Below are 17,207 nucleotides of genomic sequence, written 5' to 3'. Positions count from 1 at the left end.
TGTTGTATTGAAGGAAAATTTGGGAGCTGACTCTCTCCTTCCATCATGTGGGTCCACAGGACCAACTCAGGTCAGCAGTCTTGATAACAGGAGCCTCTGCCTGCTGGGCTATCTTAACAGTTTTGATTAGTTTGGATTTCTTGCTTGTTTTTTTAAGGAAGGTTCCATATGGCTTAGGCGTGCCTCATACTCATTATACAGCCAAGAATGGCTCTGCACACTCTCTTCCTTTCCTTCTTTCTTCCTTTCCTTTCCTTCTTTCTTTTCCTTTCTTCCTCCCTCTTTCTTTCTTTCCTTCCTTCCTTCTTTCCTTCTCTTCTTTCTCTTTTCTTTTCTTTTTTTCTTTTTCTTTTTTAAGTGGTTTTTCTGAGACATAATTTCTCTGTGTAATAATCCTCAATGTTTTGAAACTCACTTTGTTGACTAGACTGGAACTCACAGAAATTTGCCTTCCTCTGCCTCCTTTGAAGTGTTGGGATTAAAGGTGTTCACAGTAAAACCTGGTTTGTCTTTGAACTCTTGATCTCATGTTCCTCTGTCCCAATTATGGGATTCCAAGCACAGGCTACCCCATCTGTCTTCTTTACCTTTCATAGTTTGGTATGTTGGGGTAGGGTGGCCAGACCTGTGAGTGTTCAGATGCTCTCATTGTCTTCTGTGTTGGTTGGGCTGTCCTCCCCACCCTCCACCCCCAGCCTGTGTACTCTCCCTCCCACTTTGGGTTTCTTAGTAACTAGACCACTGGCTGTTCATTTCTCAAGCTGGAAATCTGTCATTTCACCAAGTCACCAAGTTTTGTAGAATACTCTAAATAGCTCCCAATCCCCTGTCTTCTTGTGTGTTATTACCACAATTGCTGCTTCCTGTGGTCCACCCTTATGACTCCTGGACCAGTGTAGTCTACAGCATCTTCTAGCTCATAGAGTTTTACATTTTACTTATTTATTTAGCCCACTAGGGTGATTCACTCTGTGTGTGTGTGTGTGTGTGTGTGTGTGTGTGTGTGTGTGTGTGTGTATGGATGTATGTATGTATAGGCGCCTGCATGCCACAGGAGGGCATCTGATCCAGGATAGATGGTTATGAGTCACCATGTGGGTGTTGGGAATTGAATTCAGGACTTTTGAAAGAGCAGGCAGTGCTCTTAACCACTGAGCCATCTCTCCAGCCCTAGAGTGATTTTCTTAAAAAACTGGATTTATTTTTATTTGTTTTTGTTTTTTGTTTTTTGAGACAGGGTTTCTTTGTGTAGCCTTGGCTGTCCTGGAACTCACTTTGTAGATCAGACTGGCCTCGAACTCAGAAATTCGCCTGCCTCTGCCTCCCAAGTGCTGGGATTAAAGGCGTGCACCACCACGCCCAGCCCAAAACTGGGTCTTATCATCTGTGATAGTTTGAATTAGAAATATCTTCCATGGTCTTGGGCATTTGAATTCTTGGTTCCCAGTTAGTGGTGCTGTTTGGGGAAGCTTAGGTGATTGGCTTTGCTAGAGGAGGTGTGAGAGCTTTGAGAGTTAAAAGACTCCACCATTTCTAGCTCACTGTCTTCTCTTTCATGCTGGGAGTTCAAGATATGAGCCTTTAGCCCCTGTTCCAGTCGCCATGCCCCTGCTCTGCCATTATAGACTCTTATCCCCTATAACTGCAAGTTCGTGTAAACTTCCTCTGTGAGTTGCCTTGGTCTTGATAATTTATCACAGCAACAGAAGCGTAGCTAATACACGATTTCACTGTGGGTGAAACTCAGCAGTAGCCTCCTATTTTTCCCGGGAGGGATGTCCATGCTCATTGGCGAGCCAGCTTTCTCTCTCTAGAGCTACTGTCCTTGCCCTTCTTGCAGATGTGTGCAGCTGGATGAAGTTTTCCTTAGACCTGTTACTTCCAGCTTCAATGGCATTATTTGCTCCCTGGGGCTTCTTTTGCCCACTCTGTCTTCTCACCAATCACCAGTAGCTCTAAGTAGCCAACAGAAGTGCACACAAGGAGGGGGGAGGGCTCTTACTTTCTTCAGACTCACAGCCTGAAGCCATGTGACAGGAGGGGAGGTCAGCACAGGAGGCAGAGGTGTGAGTGTGACATCTGTGCAGATGTGGGATCATAGGATAATGGGGCTAGGAGATGCTGCTGCTAAGTAGTCTTAGCACTTTGCAGTGCCCACCTTATACTTACACAGAAATATATGCTGTGTAGACAAATGTTTTGGAAAGAAATATCCATGAGCATTCTATAACTTTGGATTCAAGGATTGCTTAAATGTAACTAAATAGTTGGTGTGTGTACTTATGTACACACAGGTATGCATGCCTGAGCGCATGTATAAAGGCAGGATTAGGGTGTTATGTGTCTTCTTCCATCTCTGTCACTCATTCCTTTGAGATGGAGTCTCTCTGAATCTAGACTTTGTATCTTTAAGGTTGGAAGTCAGCAACAGTCACCTCAGAGCTGGGGTTACAGGTGTTCTGGTGATGGGATCTGAACTTTAGTCCTTTGACTGCTGAATAGGATTCAGACTCTTCACTGCTGGACCATCACTTTTTTTTTTTTTTTTTTTTTTTGGTTTTTCGAGACAGGGTTTCTCTGTGTAGCCCTGGCTGTCCTGGAACTCACTCTGTAGACCAGGCTGGCCTCGAACTCAGAAATCCGCCTGCCTCTGCCTCCCGAGTGCTGGGATTAAAGATGTGCGCCACCACACCCGGCTGGACCATCACTTTTCAGCCCCAAAAAGAATTTAAATTTTTTTTTTTTTTTTTAGTACTACCAGGAGGGCTGGTAATGTGTTTGACTTACAGATTTGAAGACCTGAATTCAGTCGTTAGCATCCATGTAACAAATGTCAGGCACGCCAGCATTCATTGTGATCCCAGTGGGGAAGCAGAGACAGCGGACCTGGGACTCACAGGTTCGTCTAGTCTAATCTGTATGTTCCAAGCATTGAGGGCCTTATCTCAAAGAAGGCAGAGTTTGAAGCTGGGGGTTGTCCTCTGGCCTTGCTGCATGCAAACACACAAACAAGCATGGATGTTAAATAACTACTAGCAATAAAGATTGATAGGCTTTCTCCAGAATTAAAAAATAAAAACTCATATGACAACATATATCACACAATGTTAAAAAAGAAAAATTTAAAGACTGGAAGAGAGATGTGCAGTCTAAGGTCAAAGGTGAGCTCTCAGGCTGGTAAGCTGCTCAGCAGGCACCACACTTGCTGTGCAAAGCAGCTGACCCTGGAACTCTCAGAAAGGTGGAAGGAGTGACATGGAGTTGTTTTCTGACCTCCACACCGTGACCACACTCTCCTCCTACCAATAATAGACAGTGACAGTGGTGCTAGTAAGAACGTAAGCAGCCACAGTGTATCACGGACTTGCAATCTGCAGGCCTGGTACAAAGGTTAAAAACATGGATGGATCACAGTTCCAACTCCAGAGCATTCTTTTCTGCCTCCAAGGGAATACATGTATGCAAATAGATAGACAGACACAGTAAATAATAAAAATAAACCTTAAAAAGTCTATTAAAAGCTGGGCGTGGTGGCGCACACCTCTAATTCCAGCACTCCGGAGGCAGAGGCAGGCAGATTTCTGAGTTCAAGGCCAGCCTGGTTTACAAACTGAGTTCCAGGACAGCCAGGGCTATACAGAGAAACCCTGTCCCGAACACCCCTCCCCACCCCCCCAAAAAAAGAAGAAATGGCTGTATGCTCCTGGTGTGTGTGTGTTGAGAGCTGTGATGATGTTTGGACAGATGGACTACAAGCACAACAGGAAAATGTATCCACATAGAGACCAGGAAGGATAGATACATTGTTGCTGAAAATGGAAGTTGCAGATCTATGTAAGCATTATTGATTTAGCCAGATTTTAAAGCTGCTACTTTGTGATATTTATGTTCGACCTGTGAGTCCTTCCTTCTTTTCTTCCTTCCAAGCAACCTTCTGCCCAGGCTAGCCTGTACCTTGCCACCCTCTGCATGGCCTGGCAAGTAGCTGCAGTTATAGCCAGGGATCACCAAGCCTTGTCAGGGACTGAGGTTTTTGTTTTTGAGACAGGGTGTAATTCGTGTCAGGCTGGCCTCAAACTTGTTAAAGAGCTGAGTATGGCCTTGACCTGATCTTGCCTCTACCTCCCAGACTTGGGATTTTAGGCCTGTACCATGGTTGGTGTATGAAGTGCTGGAGATCTGAACCAGAGCTGTGTGCAAATGAAAGAACCTAGTGGGGGAAACCCTCACTCAATTTTTGTTCAGTGTGCACCCAAGAATCACGAACAGATGGCCATCTTGATGTAAAAGCATGAGGTCGTTTAATGGAGCTCCAGGCCGACATATATCTCTCGCAGGAGACAGAGGTGTTGACCACATGGTGGAGCCATAATGGCGGAGCTCCGGGTCGAACCAAACCGTATCTCACGCAGGAGACAGTGGTTTCGACCCGAAGGCTTGGAAGCTAGGGGCTTTTATAGGAAAGGGGTGGGGCTGGGGAAGGAATTGGCGCGGTTTCACATGATTGGCCCATTTAAACATCAACAGACTGTCAGAAGGGGGAGAGATAGGGAGGCACTAGGCCAGTCAGGACATGTAACGATGGGCCTGCCCGGGCATGTCCTGGCCTGTTCTGCTATGTTCTCAGCCCCAGGTTTCAAAGCTCACAAACAACTCTTTGGGCTATTTGACACAAATTACATGAATCACAGGTCTCAAGTTTTATTTCCTTTCACATGCAGGCTCTCTAACAACTAAGCTACACCCTCAATTCTAGAGATATTTTTGTTTGCTTTTTTTTTCTTCTCCTGGATATAGAGTTACATTCTTAGAGCCCAGGGTAGTTTGTCATTCATCTAGTTGAGGCTGGCTTTGAACTCATGGCAGTCCTCCTGCTTCAAGCTTTCAGAACCAGTATTTCTTGCTTGCCAATATAAGTTAAAACCTACAAGAGGACCTAGCCATTTTCTGAGGAGGGAAGGGATAGAGAAGGATGAAATCCAGAGACACAAAGGACATAGTCGCTCACTGCTGCTCCTTCCCCCTTTTCCCTCGCTGTGATCTGGAGTGCGAGTGTCTAGGCACCTGATGCTGGGGCCATTAGGGACACAGACTTCTTCCTCCTCTAACTGAGTGCCCGTTCCAGACTGAGTGTTCTGTTGTCCACACACTTCTCTGCCCAGCCACGACCTCAGCTTGGCTTCTGCCAGCCCAGTAGTAAATGGTGGTATCTCATTTAAATTGACTGTTGGTGAGGTTTTGGCTGGCAGCATGTTTATTAGCTTGCTGTTGTCTTTTAAAAACTTATCTTATGCTGGGTGTGATGGCACAGCACGCCTTTAATCCCAGCACTTGGGAGGCAGAGGCAGGCGAATTTCTGAGTTCGAGGCCAGCCTGGTCTACAAAGTGAGTTCCAGGACAGCCAGGGCTACACAGAGAAACCCTGTCTCGAAAAACAAACAAACAAACAAACAAACAAAAACAACTTATTTTATTTCGGTAAACCTGAAACGTACTTTAGTAAGATTTCACTTTTGTGTGTCTCTCTGTCTACATGAAATACATTAAAATTTTTGGGGGGATGACAAGATCTTACTTTATAGCTCTGGTTAACTTAGAATTCACTATGGAGACTAGGCTAGCCTTGATCTCACAGAGAGCCACCTGCCTTTGCCTCCCTAGCACTGGGATAAAGAATAAAAAAGTTCTGTATAACTCAGGATGGCCCTTCAGTCTATAATCCTTTTGCCTCAGCCTTCCTAGTGTTGGGATTGCAGGTGTGTACTGCCAAGTGTGGCTTTAACTATTTATTTTATCATTTAAGAATTTTTATTTCTCTAATGTGGGGTGGGGCACATAGGCACTGAGAACTTGCGGGTGTTGACTTGTGGGAGCAGGTTCTCTCCTTTCACTGTGTGGCTCCTGGAAGGTGATCTCAGGCTCTCGAGCTTAGAGGCAACAAGTCCCCTACTCACTGAGTCATCTTGTAGGCCCTTATTTATTTATTTGCCTCTGCCTCTGCCTTTCCAGTACTGGGATTAAAGGCTGCTCCCACTATACCTGGGTTTTAAAATACAGTTTCAGTTTAACAAAATAGATCATTGAAACTAAGAGTAAGCCTTTCCGAATAACTTCCCATATTCTGGAATCATGGGCTGCATTTTCCTCTCTGATGACTACGTCCAGGCTTGGTGTGGTGCATCGGCAAGGCTGAAGAAAGATTTTGAGTTGAAAGTCAGTACGGCCCTCTCCATGAGATCCCATTTCAAGAAAAACAAAACCAAACAAGCCAGAACATTAATCAGCAGTGTTGCATCTTCAAACTGGGGCTGCCCCTCTGTGGACTGTTGACAGAGCGCCTGCGACCTTGTTTGGGTATCTAGGTGCGGTGATATATTCCAATCTAGCGGCTCATTTACACATTCCAGGCACCATTCTCCCTCTGAGCTGCATCCCCTCTCCAGTACAGTGTTTCTTGTCCCTGCGACCTTGACTTTCCATAGCTGAATGATCTTGTTGAATTCACCTGATGTGCAGTTTACTGTGATCAAGCGTACAGCACACTGTTGCTGTTTTTCTTTTGGCCCACATTGGAGATACATACCAAGAGAATTGTAGATGAGGTGGTGGGTCTTCTGGGATTTGTTCCCCTAATTGGCACAGGTGTGTGTGTGTGTAAGGAGGGACAAGCCCTGGCACTTTCTCGACTCCTGTGTAATGCAGACTAGTTCAAAGCAAGATAAAAGGTGCACTGTTTATTTGCTTGTGAAAGGCATGTGGTGAGTAAGAGCCCAGGTGTGGAGTTCCTGCCTAGGTTGGGTCTGCTTCTCTGGTCCAAGCCAGCGCTTACCTGTCTGGGCCTGTTTCTTCCTTTGTAGCCTGAGCAGAGCAGCACCCGCCTTGTAGAGTTGTAGGGAGGCAGCTCCGTGTTGCAGAGCGCTCCTTAGAGCCTTGCTGGGTCCTGTGCAGGCGGTGGCTGGTGCATCCTCTCTGTTGCTGGTGTCTGGCAGGGTCAGCCTTGGGATGCTCTGGCAGACCCTTTCTGTCCCCACATCTTCTCCCTGTACTGTCCTATTGTCAGGGAGCTTGGCTGCTGAAAGTAGCAGGGAGAGGGCAGGAATACTGAGCTGCCACCCAACTTCTCATCCTCTTGAGCTCCTGATCCTCCTGCCTCTGTGTGCCAAGTGCTGGGGTGTGCTACAGGTGTGTACTGCAGGTGTGCTGCCGTGTCAGGTGCATGGTGCTCCTCATAGAGCTTTGTTTAAAGATGAGGTCTCACTGTGTAACCCTAGCTGTTCTAGGCTTGAACTCACAAAGACCCACATGCCTCTGCCTCTCATGTGTGTCTGCTATAAACTTCCTACATATTGGACAGAGTAGAAGACTTATACTCTGAAAATGGAAGTTTGGGACCAGTGAGATGGCTCAGCAGTGAAAGCCTGATGACCTGCCCCCCCCCCCCATGCTGGACTGGACTCCTACAAGTTGTCTTCTGACTTTTTCTTTGTACTGTGACATGTGCATACACACACAAGTAAATAAACAAAATACAAGAAAAAAGTAAAATATGTACGTGCTGAACAGAAATGTACAACTCAGCTTATTTCCCCAATGTAAACACACTGTAGCCAGCAGGAAACAATTATTAGTGCTTTCACAATTTTCTCAAGCCTTGCCTTTCCCTCAAGTGACTGGAAAGTCCCTTTTTTTTTTGAGGAGCAGTCACCGTCCCCTCCAAATCCTGTCCTGTGTGTGTGTGTGTGTGTGTGTGTGTGTGTGTGTATTGTGAGTGGGCTTGCTTTGCTCTGCAGATTGCTTCTCTGTGGGAGTGTGGGTTTGTCTCAGTCTCCTGTCACTGGGAAGTGAGAGGCAGCACACTGCTCCAAATGCCTAGCTGTACTCTGCAGTAAAGGAAATTCCCAGAGGACCAAAAAAGGGAAGAGGGAGTTGAAAACACTGGCTGGAGGAGGGAGGGGGAGGGGAGGGGAGGAAGTGAGTGCCATTCTGAGATATTGCAGGAGTCTGGAGAGAGTTTGCATTAGACCGTTGCTGAGGACCAGTGCTCCGACCCTCAGACCTAGTTGGGATGAGGAGCCAGAGTCAGCCAGGAAATAAGACCCTCCTGGTGGCAGCTTTCCGGGCATTGTCTCTTGGCCTTGTGGGTGGGGATTATCCTAGCCCCTCAGAAGGTCCCATTGACAGCCTCTGAGGCCTGGAAACTTGTAGCTATAGGCGAGGGTCCCATCAACAGCCGCTATTGTCTGGGTAGCTCCAGCAGTATGAGTAAAGAGCCACCTTGTCACAGACAGTTCATGTATTCTCAGGAATGTGACATGTTAGGACGAAGCTGTGTTAGAAGGCTTTGCTGATATCTTGTCCTGGTCCAACTTCAGTTGAGACATGGAGGCAGGCAGGGGTTGGGCTTCTCTGTGGGCTGAGGCTTGAGCATGCCCGGGATTCCCCTGCTCAGTTGTCTGTCTCCACTTGACTTGTTCCTGGGAGGGCCTCTGCATTAGCTTCTGCCCTAAGGCCCAGCATACTGGGTATCACTTAGGGTCAAGTGAGAAAAGTCTGGGAGGAGCTGAGGGCAGCAGGGCGCTTGTACTTACTTCAACACTCCCCTCCCCCGACAGAATTGGTTTCTTTTATACATTACAAAATTGTTTCTGGGGGGGGGGGAGTATTTTTTTAAAGATTTATTTATTTTATGTATTTTATGTACACTGTAGCTGTCTTCAGACACATCAGAAGAGGGCATCAGATCCCATACAGATGGTTGTGAGCCACCATGTGGTTGTGGGGAATTGAACTCAGGACCTCTGGAAGCGCAGTCAATGCTCTTAACCACTGATCCATCTCTCCAGCCTCATAAATATTAAATTTTAAATTATTCTTAATTCTGTGTAGGTGTATGTATCTGCATGTGGGTATGTGCATATGAATGCAGGTGCTCACAGAAGCCAAAGGCAAAAGATCCCCTGGAGTTACAGATGGTTATGAGCCTCCTAATGTGGTTGATGGGAGATAGTTGACGGAAGAGCAGCAAGTGTTTTTAACTGAACTAGGTCCTAGCCTCCAGCCCCCTATGTTTTTTTGAGGGGCCGTTGTTTGTCTTTCTTTCTTTTTTTTTTTTTTTTTTTTTGGTTTTTTTGAGACAGGGTTTCTCTGTGTAGCTCTGGCTGTCCTGGAACTCACTTTGTAGACCAGGCTGGCCTCGAACTCAGAAATCCGCCTGCCACTGCCTCCTGAGTGCTGGGATTAAAGACGTGTGCCACCATGCCCGCTTGTCTTTCTTTTAAACAGGTTCTCACTATATACCCCTGGCTGGCCAGGAACCCAGTGTAAACCAGCCTGGCCTTGAACTCACCCTCCTGCCTCTGCCTCCTGGGTGGGGATTAAAGGTGTGCACCCTGTGACTTGGCCTCCTCTATAAAGTTTTGCCTACCAGAAGACAGGCACTCTTCTTTCAGGAAGAATGCAGGCTGATTAATCATGGTTCACCTTGCTGTGGGATTCACATGTCAACTTGACCCTGACCAATTTGCCTAGAGCCCATACATGTATGCTGAAATGAATGAGTCCACAGTTGCCCTCTGCAGGGCTTTGACATCTATCGGAGTCCTTTTCAACATTTAAAGGGTAGCTTGTGACAGCTTGTGGGTCTGTCTTTGCACCAATGGGAACTTAGACTGCCCACCATGAAACCGGACACGTAGCTAGCTTGTCAAGCAAATGAACAAGCTGACTAATGAGACATCAACCCCAATCTCTGTAGGATGATGTGCGGCATAAAGTCCATCTCAACACCTTCGGGTTCTTCAAGGACGGGTACATGGTGGTCAACGTCAGCAGCCTCTCTGTGAACGAGCCTGAGGGAGCCACGGACAAGGATGCTGAGGCAAGTGTCTTCCTGTGGGTCAGGGGTTACTCCATCAGCCTCCTCCCTCCTTGACAAACTGGAGAAAATTCAGTATTGACAGTTCCAAAATACACTGTACCAAAGCACGCTACAGGGCCAGCTTTACTTTTCTCTATTTAAGATTCATTTATTATTATATGTAAGTACACTGTAGCTGTCCTCAGACACACCAGAAGAGGGCATCAGATCTATTACAGATGGTTGTGAGCTACCATGTGGTTGCTGGGATTTGAACTCATGACCTCTGGGGGGGGAAAAAAAAAAAAAGCAGTCAGTGCTCTAACCACTGAGCCGTCTCTCCAGCCCCAGCTTTACTTTTATGCTTCCTATAGTCCGTGCAGTGCTGGGGTGGAACCCAGGGCCTTACCCATGCTGGATGAGTGTTCCCAACCTCAGGTTGTGGCCTGTGAGTGATTTATCTGCATGTGCACCTGGACACCAGAAGAAGGAATTGGATCCCATTGCAGATGGGTGTGAGGCACCATGTTGTTGCTAAGGAATTGAACGCAGGACCTCTGGAAGAGCATAGCAGCCAGCACTCTTGACCACTGAGCAGTTCTCAAATCCTGGAGTTCTTGAATAAATATTTGATTAATGATTTTACTTGAGCAGCTGTGTCCTTCTTACAAGAGAACCCTCAGGCTGGAGAGGTGGCTCAGTGATTAAGAGCACTGACTGTTCTTCCAGAGGTGCTGAGTTCAATTCCCAGCAACCACATGGTGGCTCACAACCATCTGTAATGAGATCTGATGCCCTCTTCTGGAGTGTCTGAAGACAGCAATGGTGTACTTACATATAATAAATAAATAAATAAATCTTTGGGCCTGAGGGCGCAGGGCGAGAGAGAGAAGAAAAACAAACAAACAAGAGAGCACTTAAGAAAAATGAGAGGCCAGGCGGAGGGGACTGCTTTCTGTGTTTGTTGCTCTTTAAGTTAATTTTGCTCTTGGAGTAAGAAAGGCAAGGGCAGACGATGGTGTGAGGGGCTCAGTCTGTCCTCTCTTTGCTGCCTTCAGATCGGATTCAGTCTGGACCGGACTAAGAACGATGGCTTTTCTTCTTACCTGGTAAGTTGCCTTTTAAAACAGTTTTGTGTGTGTTGGTATTTTGCCCACATGCTTGCCTGGTGCCGTCAGAGGCTCCCCTGGAAATGAGTTACAGTTATGATCATGGGTGCTGAGAATCAGGACCTCTGCAAGAGCTGAATAAGTGCTCTTGACAACTGAGTCTTCTTTCTAGCCCCTGTTCCCTTTTTAAAGAGACAGTAGGGGATGGCAGGGTTTCATTCTGTAGTCCAGGGTGCTCTTACACTTGGAGCAGTCCTCCTGCCTCAGTCTCAAGAGTCCTAGGATTACAGGCACGCTCCACCACACTCTGGATCTTAGACTATCCCAGAACACACTGGTTGGTGTTCCCACCTCTACTTCCCAGGTGCTAGGATTGCAGTGGCCTGACTGCAGTCCTTCACTGGGGCTCAGGACACCCTTCAGCCCACAGTCCTATTTGAAGGTGGTTGCTGCTGAAACTTGTAGGCTCTGTTGGAGGGAGCAGGAGCTGTTGATGTGCCTCATTCTTCCATAGTGAACACGATGACACACACTTGCTCTTCCTTTGGCAGGATGAAGATGTGAATTACTGTATTTTAAAAAAGAAGTCCATGTCTTCTGTCACTCTTGTCATCTTAGACATCTCTGGAAGCATGTAAGTAATTCCAAAGTTCCCTCTGCTCGCCCTCAGTGCCGTGAGGACAGTGACGGCAGTTGGCGCTCACACATCTACTATATGTCTATCCTACACTGAGTGCTGGAGATGGAGCCCATGTGCAGGGAGACAGAGCCCGCCTGGGGAAGGCGGACAGAGGACAATCCAAATGACTGACTGCAGCACAGTAGAGGAAAGGAAGAGGGGTTTGCATGCCATGGAAGGACGGTTTCAGGTCAGCCTTAGGCCGGCAGCTTTATGGTGAGTCAGCTTTTCCAGATGAATGAGACAGGAAGGGCGACTGCATCCGCAGGAGAGGGCTGGCCCAGTACAGGAGCATGGTGATGAGCACCGTGTTAGCATCCGAGGTGACTGGTGGGGAACACATTAGAGGAGGTAGGGAGGAAACTTGACAAGGTCCAGGCAGCATCTGCCACTAAGAGGCTGTGTAACTCCAGGGCTCAGTCCCTTTCCTGCCTCACAGTGCTAGTGTCACCTACGAGATTGTCCTTGAGGGATGGCTACTACAGAGCACAGGTGAAGGCCTTTGTCCTTTTGCACTAAAAAAAAAATTAAAAAAAAAAAGGTCACTGGTGAGGAGTCTGACAACTCAATCCTTTTAATAAACACATTGGAACTTAGATGAATTAGGGGATTTTGTGTTTTCAAGTTAGAAATATTTCCATCTGGCCACTGCCTGGGTTTCATGTTTGGGAAGTGCAGCAGAAGATGATGTTGGGTGTCTTCCTCAATCATACCCCATTCCCCCACTCCCGTGAGCAGGATCTCATGGTGTAGACCAGGCTGGCCTTGAACTCAGAGATCTGCCTGACTCTGCCTCCCTAGCGCTGAGATGAAAGATGTGCATACCATTAATTAATTCATTAGTCTTAGCACTCACTCAGGAGGCAGATCTCTGTGTGTTCGAGGCTAGCTTCGTCTATAGAGTGAGTTTCAGAACACCAAGGGCTACACAGAGAAACCCTGTCTGAAACAAACAAACAAACAAAAAAACAAAGAAAAGGGTATACGCCACCATGGCCAGGGTTCTGCCATTTTTTCTTGATGAAGAATCTATCTCTGAGCCTGAATCTTTGCTGAATTGCCTAGATTAGTTGGCCAGTAAACTTCAGGAGACTCGTGTCTCCACCTTCCCACTACCACGCCCACTTCTACAGGCTCTGAGGATTAGATTCAGGTCTGTATAATTTGGAGGCAAGTCCTTTGCCAACCAAGCATCTCCATGCCCAGCCATCCCAACTTATCTGCAACTCCCCTCATGTCTTAGGTTCATTTATTGTGTGGGTGCTGGTCAGAGCATATGGAGGTCAGGGAGCACTCTATGGGAGTCAGATCTCTTCTTCCACTGTGTGGGCTTCTGGGCTGAAGTCAGGTTGTCAGACTTCAGCACCAGTGCTTTTCCCAGTGAATGAGCTCTCTGGCCTGTGTGCAGTTCCTGAGGAGACTTCAAAGGCTTCCAAGCCAAGAGTACTGTGTCCAGGTTGTTGTCAGACCGAGCGGCCACTTCGAGATATACATGGTCAGAAGCAGAAAGAGGAAGCTTCCAGTGAGGAAGTCTCTTAAAAAAGGAAGCACGCCGGGCGTGGTGGCGCACGCCTTTAATCCCAGCACTCGGGAGGCAGAGGCAGGCGGATTTCTGAGTTCGAGGCCAGCCTGGTCTACAAAGTGAGTTCCAGGACAGCCAGGGCTATACAGAAAAACCCTGTCTCGAAAAACCAAAAAAAAAAAAAAAAAAAAAAAAAGGAAGCACTTTGTCAGAGCTTCACTAAGACATCTACCCCTGGCTGCCTCTGCTTTCATCTGTCAGGATGACAGTCTCCTAGGTTAGGGTGTTTGGCACTGGGTAGAAAAGGGACTGACTGAGCCTGGCAAAATGAATGAACCAGGGATTGACTCCCCACCTGGAGGCCCTCGGTGGCAGCAGGCTCAGGAAAGGGCAGCTCAGTGGCAGCTTGTTCATGCTGGAGACTGATTAGGGACCCTTATGCCTTTTACCTCCACTCTCCCACTCTTAGTGGGCACTTCTCAGGAACACACACACACACACACACACACACACTGTCTTCAGACACACCAGAAGAGGGCATCAGATCCCATTACAGATGGTTGTGAGCCACCATGTGGTTGCTGGGAATTGAACTAAGGACCTCTAGAAGGGCAGTCAGTGCTCTTAACCACTGAGCCATCTCTCCAGCTCCTGGTGACACATATCTTTAATTGCAGCACTCAGGAAACGGAAGCCAACAGACCTCTTTGAGTTTGAGGCTAGCTTTGTTACACAGTAAGTTCCGGGCCAGGGTTACATAGTAATACTCTGTCTTATAAAAGAAAAAAAGAGTGGCGTGCTAGATTGATGGCTTGGTGGTTAAGAGCACTCATTAGTCTTACAGAGGACCGAAGTGTGGCTCTCAGCATTCACAGGGAGGCTCACAACCACCTAGAACTACTTCAGCTCTGGGGGCTTGGAAGCCTTCCCAGGACCTTGCATGCATATAGTACACATGCACTTGCATATGCACACACAAACATATATTAATTGTTGAAACAGGGAGAAGAAGGAAATGGCTTTTAGGCCAGTAATTAGTAGTGTCCCTAATTCCTCACACAGTCCCTGGACTTGTCCTGACTGTCTTATAGAAGCTGTGCCTTCTGTTTTTCTTTACCAGTGTTCTGAGCACACTAAGAATCCTTAAGGGATGTGTGAACAGCATAATTATGTATTTGCTACTACCCTGGTTTAGAGAGAGACTCAGGCTCCTCACTCAGCTGCTTCCTAGCTTGGGGTGGCAGGGCTGGGGCCAGGGTCTGGGCCATGTACAGACTAGGCAAGCACTTTGTCCCTGCATGGTCTCTCTGGTCCTTGGCCAGTATTTACCTTTTCTGCACTTCAGTTGCAACATAGAATGTAGATGGCAGAATCTACATCTCTAATGTGGCAGGGGTGGCACAAGGTGCCAGACTCAGAGCTGGAGCTGGGCATGGTGGCATATACTTTGAATCCTAGCAGCTGGGAGGTAAAAGTAGGCGGCTCTCTTGAGCTTGAAGCTAGTGTGGTCTGCTGAGCTAGTTCCAGAACAGCCAGAAACCTTGTCTTCAAAACAAACAAACAAAAAGACGGCTTGAACTGGGCCTATGGCAGTGTTAAAGTGAAGTCTGGACTGCTGCTCTGAACGCTCCTTTCTGTTTTCCATGGATATAGAGTCAAGGTCAGATCCCCACCAGAAGCTGGTAAGCAGTTACCAGAGATTGTCTTCAGCGAGGATGAGAAAATCTTGAGTCGGAGCCAGGAGCCTGCTGTCAGCTCCAACCCCAAAGTCAGTGAGGCTCAGAGAACCCTCGGTAAGCCTGCTTTGTAGAGATTTTGTTTTCAAGAACTGCAGCCTGGTCTGTATTGTCTGAGCACTGTGCTGTGGGGGCCACACAGGAAGCAAGTAGAAGGGAGAGGAAAGAGGCCTCTCCTCATCCTGGCTCAGCACTTTGGTAACTGTTCCTCGTCGGCTCATTTCCTCAGCATAGAACATGCTGCCTCAGAGCTCTGTCGCATGTCAGCCTGCGCATGTGCGTTGCTTGACTTTGATTCCATCCTACCGTCCTAGTAAGTTGACTCTCACACAGGCTCAGCCTCAGCCTTTCCCTAAAGTGATACATTGTCATCTCCAGGCATTGTCATCCAGGTACTGTGGCATTGGACTTACTGTAGGGACTGCAGAGATGGCTCAGCCGTTAAGAAAACTTGTTTGCCCTCCAGAGGACTCTAGTTTACCTCCCAACATCCACATCAGGTGGTTCATGAAACCTGAACACCCAGTTCCAAGGGATCCGAAACCCTTCTGGCCTCCACAGGCACCCATACACAAGGCGCACACACCACACACACCACACACACACACATGCAAATAAAGATGAGTCTTTTTTTTTTTTTAAAGATTTATTTATTATGTGTTCTGCCTGTGTACCAGAAGAGGGCACCAGATCTCATTAGAGGTGGCTGTGAGCCACCATGTGGTTGCTGGGAATTGAACTTAGGACCTCTGGAAGAGCAGCCAGTGCTCTTAACTACTGAGTCATCTCTTCAAACCTAAGATGAGTCTTTTTTTTTTTTTTTTTTTTTTTTTTTTTTTGGTTTTTTTCGAGACAGGGTTTCTCTGTGTAGCCCTGGCTGTCCTGGCACTCACTTTGTAGACCAGGCTGGCCTCGAACTCAGAAATCCGCCTGCCTCTGCCTCCCGAGTGCTGGGATTAAAGGCGTGCGCCACCACGCCCGGCTAAGATGAGTCTTTTTTAAAAGGAAGATTATGGTATGTGTTCTATTGTCTTTAAGATGGTTAGTAGAGGGCTGGTGAGATGGCTCAGTGGGTAAGAGCACCCGACTGCTCTTCCGAAGGTCCAGAGTTCAAACCCCAGCAACCACATGGTGGCTCACAACCATCCGTAACAAGATCTGGCGCCCTCTTCTGGAGTGTCTGAAGACAGCTACAGTGTACTTACATATAATAAATAAATAAATCTTTAAAAAAAAAAAAAAAAAAAAAAAAAAAAGATGGTTAGTAGAGCTGGGACCTCTGGCTCAAGGATACAGTTGCCTTTGAGAATATTGGCACTCCACATCAGGTCAGGTGGGTGCTCTGCACCCACCAGAATGCAGGCGAAACATAATAGCTTATGCTGGACACTGAGCATGTCTGCAGTCCTAGAACTTGGGAGGCTGAGGCAGGAAGAAAGTCTGTGCCCAGTTAAGGTGAGGCCTATGCAGCAAAGAGAGACCAAGTTTGGGGGGAAATGCTAAAATGAAAGTCAGAAGAAACCATGTTGGATTTTGGTTTTCCTTTTCCAATGTTTTAGGGAGAGGGGTTTGTGTGACATTTACTGCTGTTCTCAGACTGCTGCTCTGAGGCTGCAGCTCTCTCCCGACATCCTTGTGCGGTAGTAACTCCTGGTCCCATTGGTGACTCCTGCACATTCTTTCGAGGTCATTCACCACTTACGTTGTTGTTTACTTTTCCCTTGATTTGTTGAAAGCTGATGCAAATTAAGAGTCAGAGGAAAGAACTAGAGTGTAGAGTGCTGTTCTGTGCCCACTCTGGCTCTGCTTGTCCAAATCCCTTGTGTTCATCGAGTACCCTCTTCATGCAGTAGGGTTGAATTGCCTTCCCCAGGAAGCTGTCCTCAGGACAGCAAGGCAGGTGCCCACTGGTCCATGAAAAAGCTATTTGGTGCCAGAAGAGGGCGCCAGATCTCCTTATAGAAGGTTGTGAGCCATCCTGTGGTTGGTGGGAATTGAACTCATAGCTAGCCTTGAGTTCTTAGGTAGCTGAGGATGACCTTGAACTTCTTATCCTTCCCCAGCCATCTACTACTAAGCCTTTTAAATTAAAATATAATCATGTCATTTTTCTGCATAGTAATCATAATACACTGCTGGGGAGGGGGGATCGGCGCTAAGAAAAACAATAGTGACAGACGAGTCAGTTTCCCATGCACAGGCTGAGTGTGCGGTGTCATCCCCGTGCCACACAGAGAATGTGGCTATCCTGAGCTTTTCTCCAAGTGAATCGCATCAGTTAGATTCTTGTTAAAATGTCTCAGAA

At 47.2% G+C, this 17,207-nt stretch overlaps 1 protein-coding gene across 1 annotated transcript in view; it reads left to right on the top strand.

The window, feature by feature from the left end:
• The window catches only part of Gpr107 (G protein-coupled receptor 107), a 66,504-nt gene that overhangs the window by 5,393 nt on the left and 43,904 nt on the right, over positions 1 to 17,207 (top strand). The window contains exons 2-5 of the mRNA XM_021149672.3: positions 9,755 to 9,877; positions 10,915 to 10,965; positions 11,517 to 11,599; positions 14,820 to 14,959. Coding sequence (XP_021005331.1) covers positions 9,755 to 9,877; positions 10,915 to 10,965; positions 11,517 to 11,599; positions 14,820 to 14,959 — 397 coding nt within the window. The remainder of the gene's footprint in view (positions 1 to 9,754; positions 9,878 to 10,914; positions 10,966 to 11,516; positions 11,600 to 14,819; positions 14,960 to 17,207) is intronic.

This window comes from Mus caroli, unplaced genomic scaffold, assembly GCF_978045245.1.
Source record: "Mus caroli unplaced genomic scaffold, Mus_caroli_1 scaffold_2, whole genome shotgun sequence".
Lineage (NCBI taxonomy): Eukaryota > Metazoa > Chordata > Mammalia > Rodentia > Muridae > Mus > Mus caroli.
The sequence above is the reverse complement of the archived record's forward strand: the minus strand, read 5'-3'. Positions and strand labels throughout refer to the sequence as shown.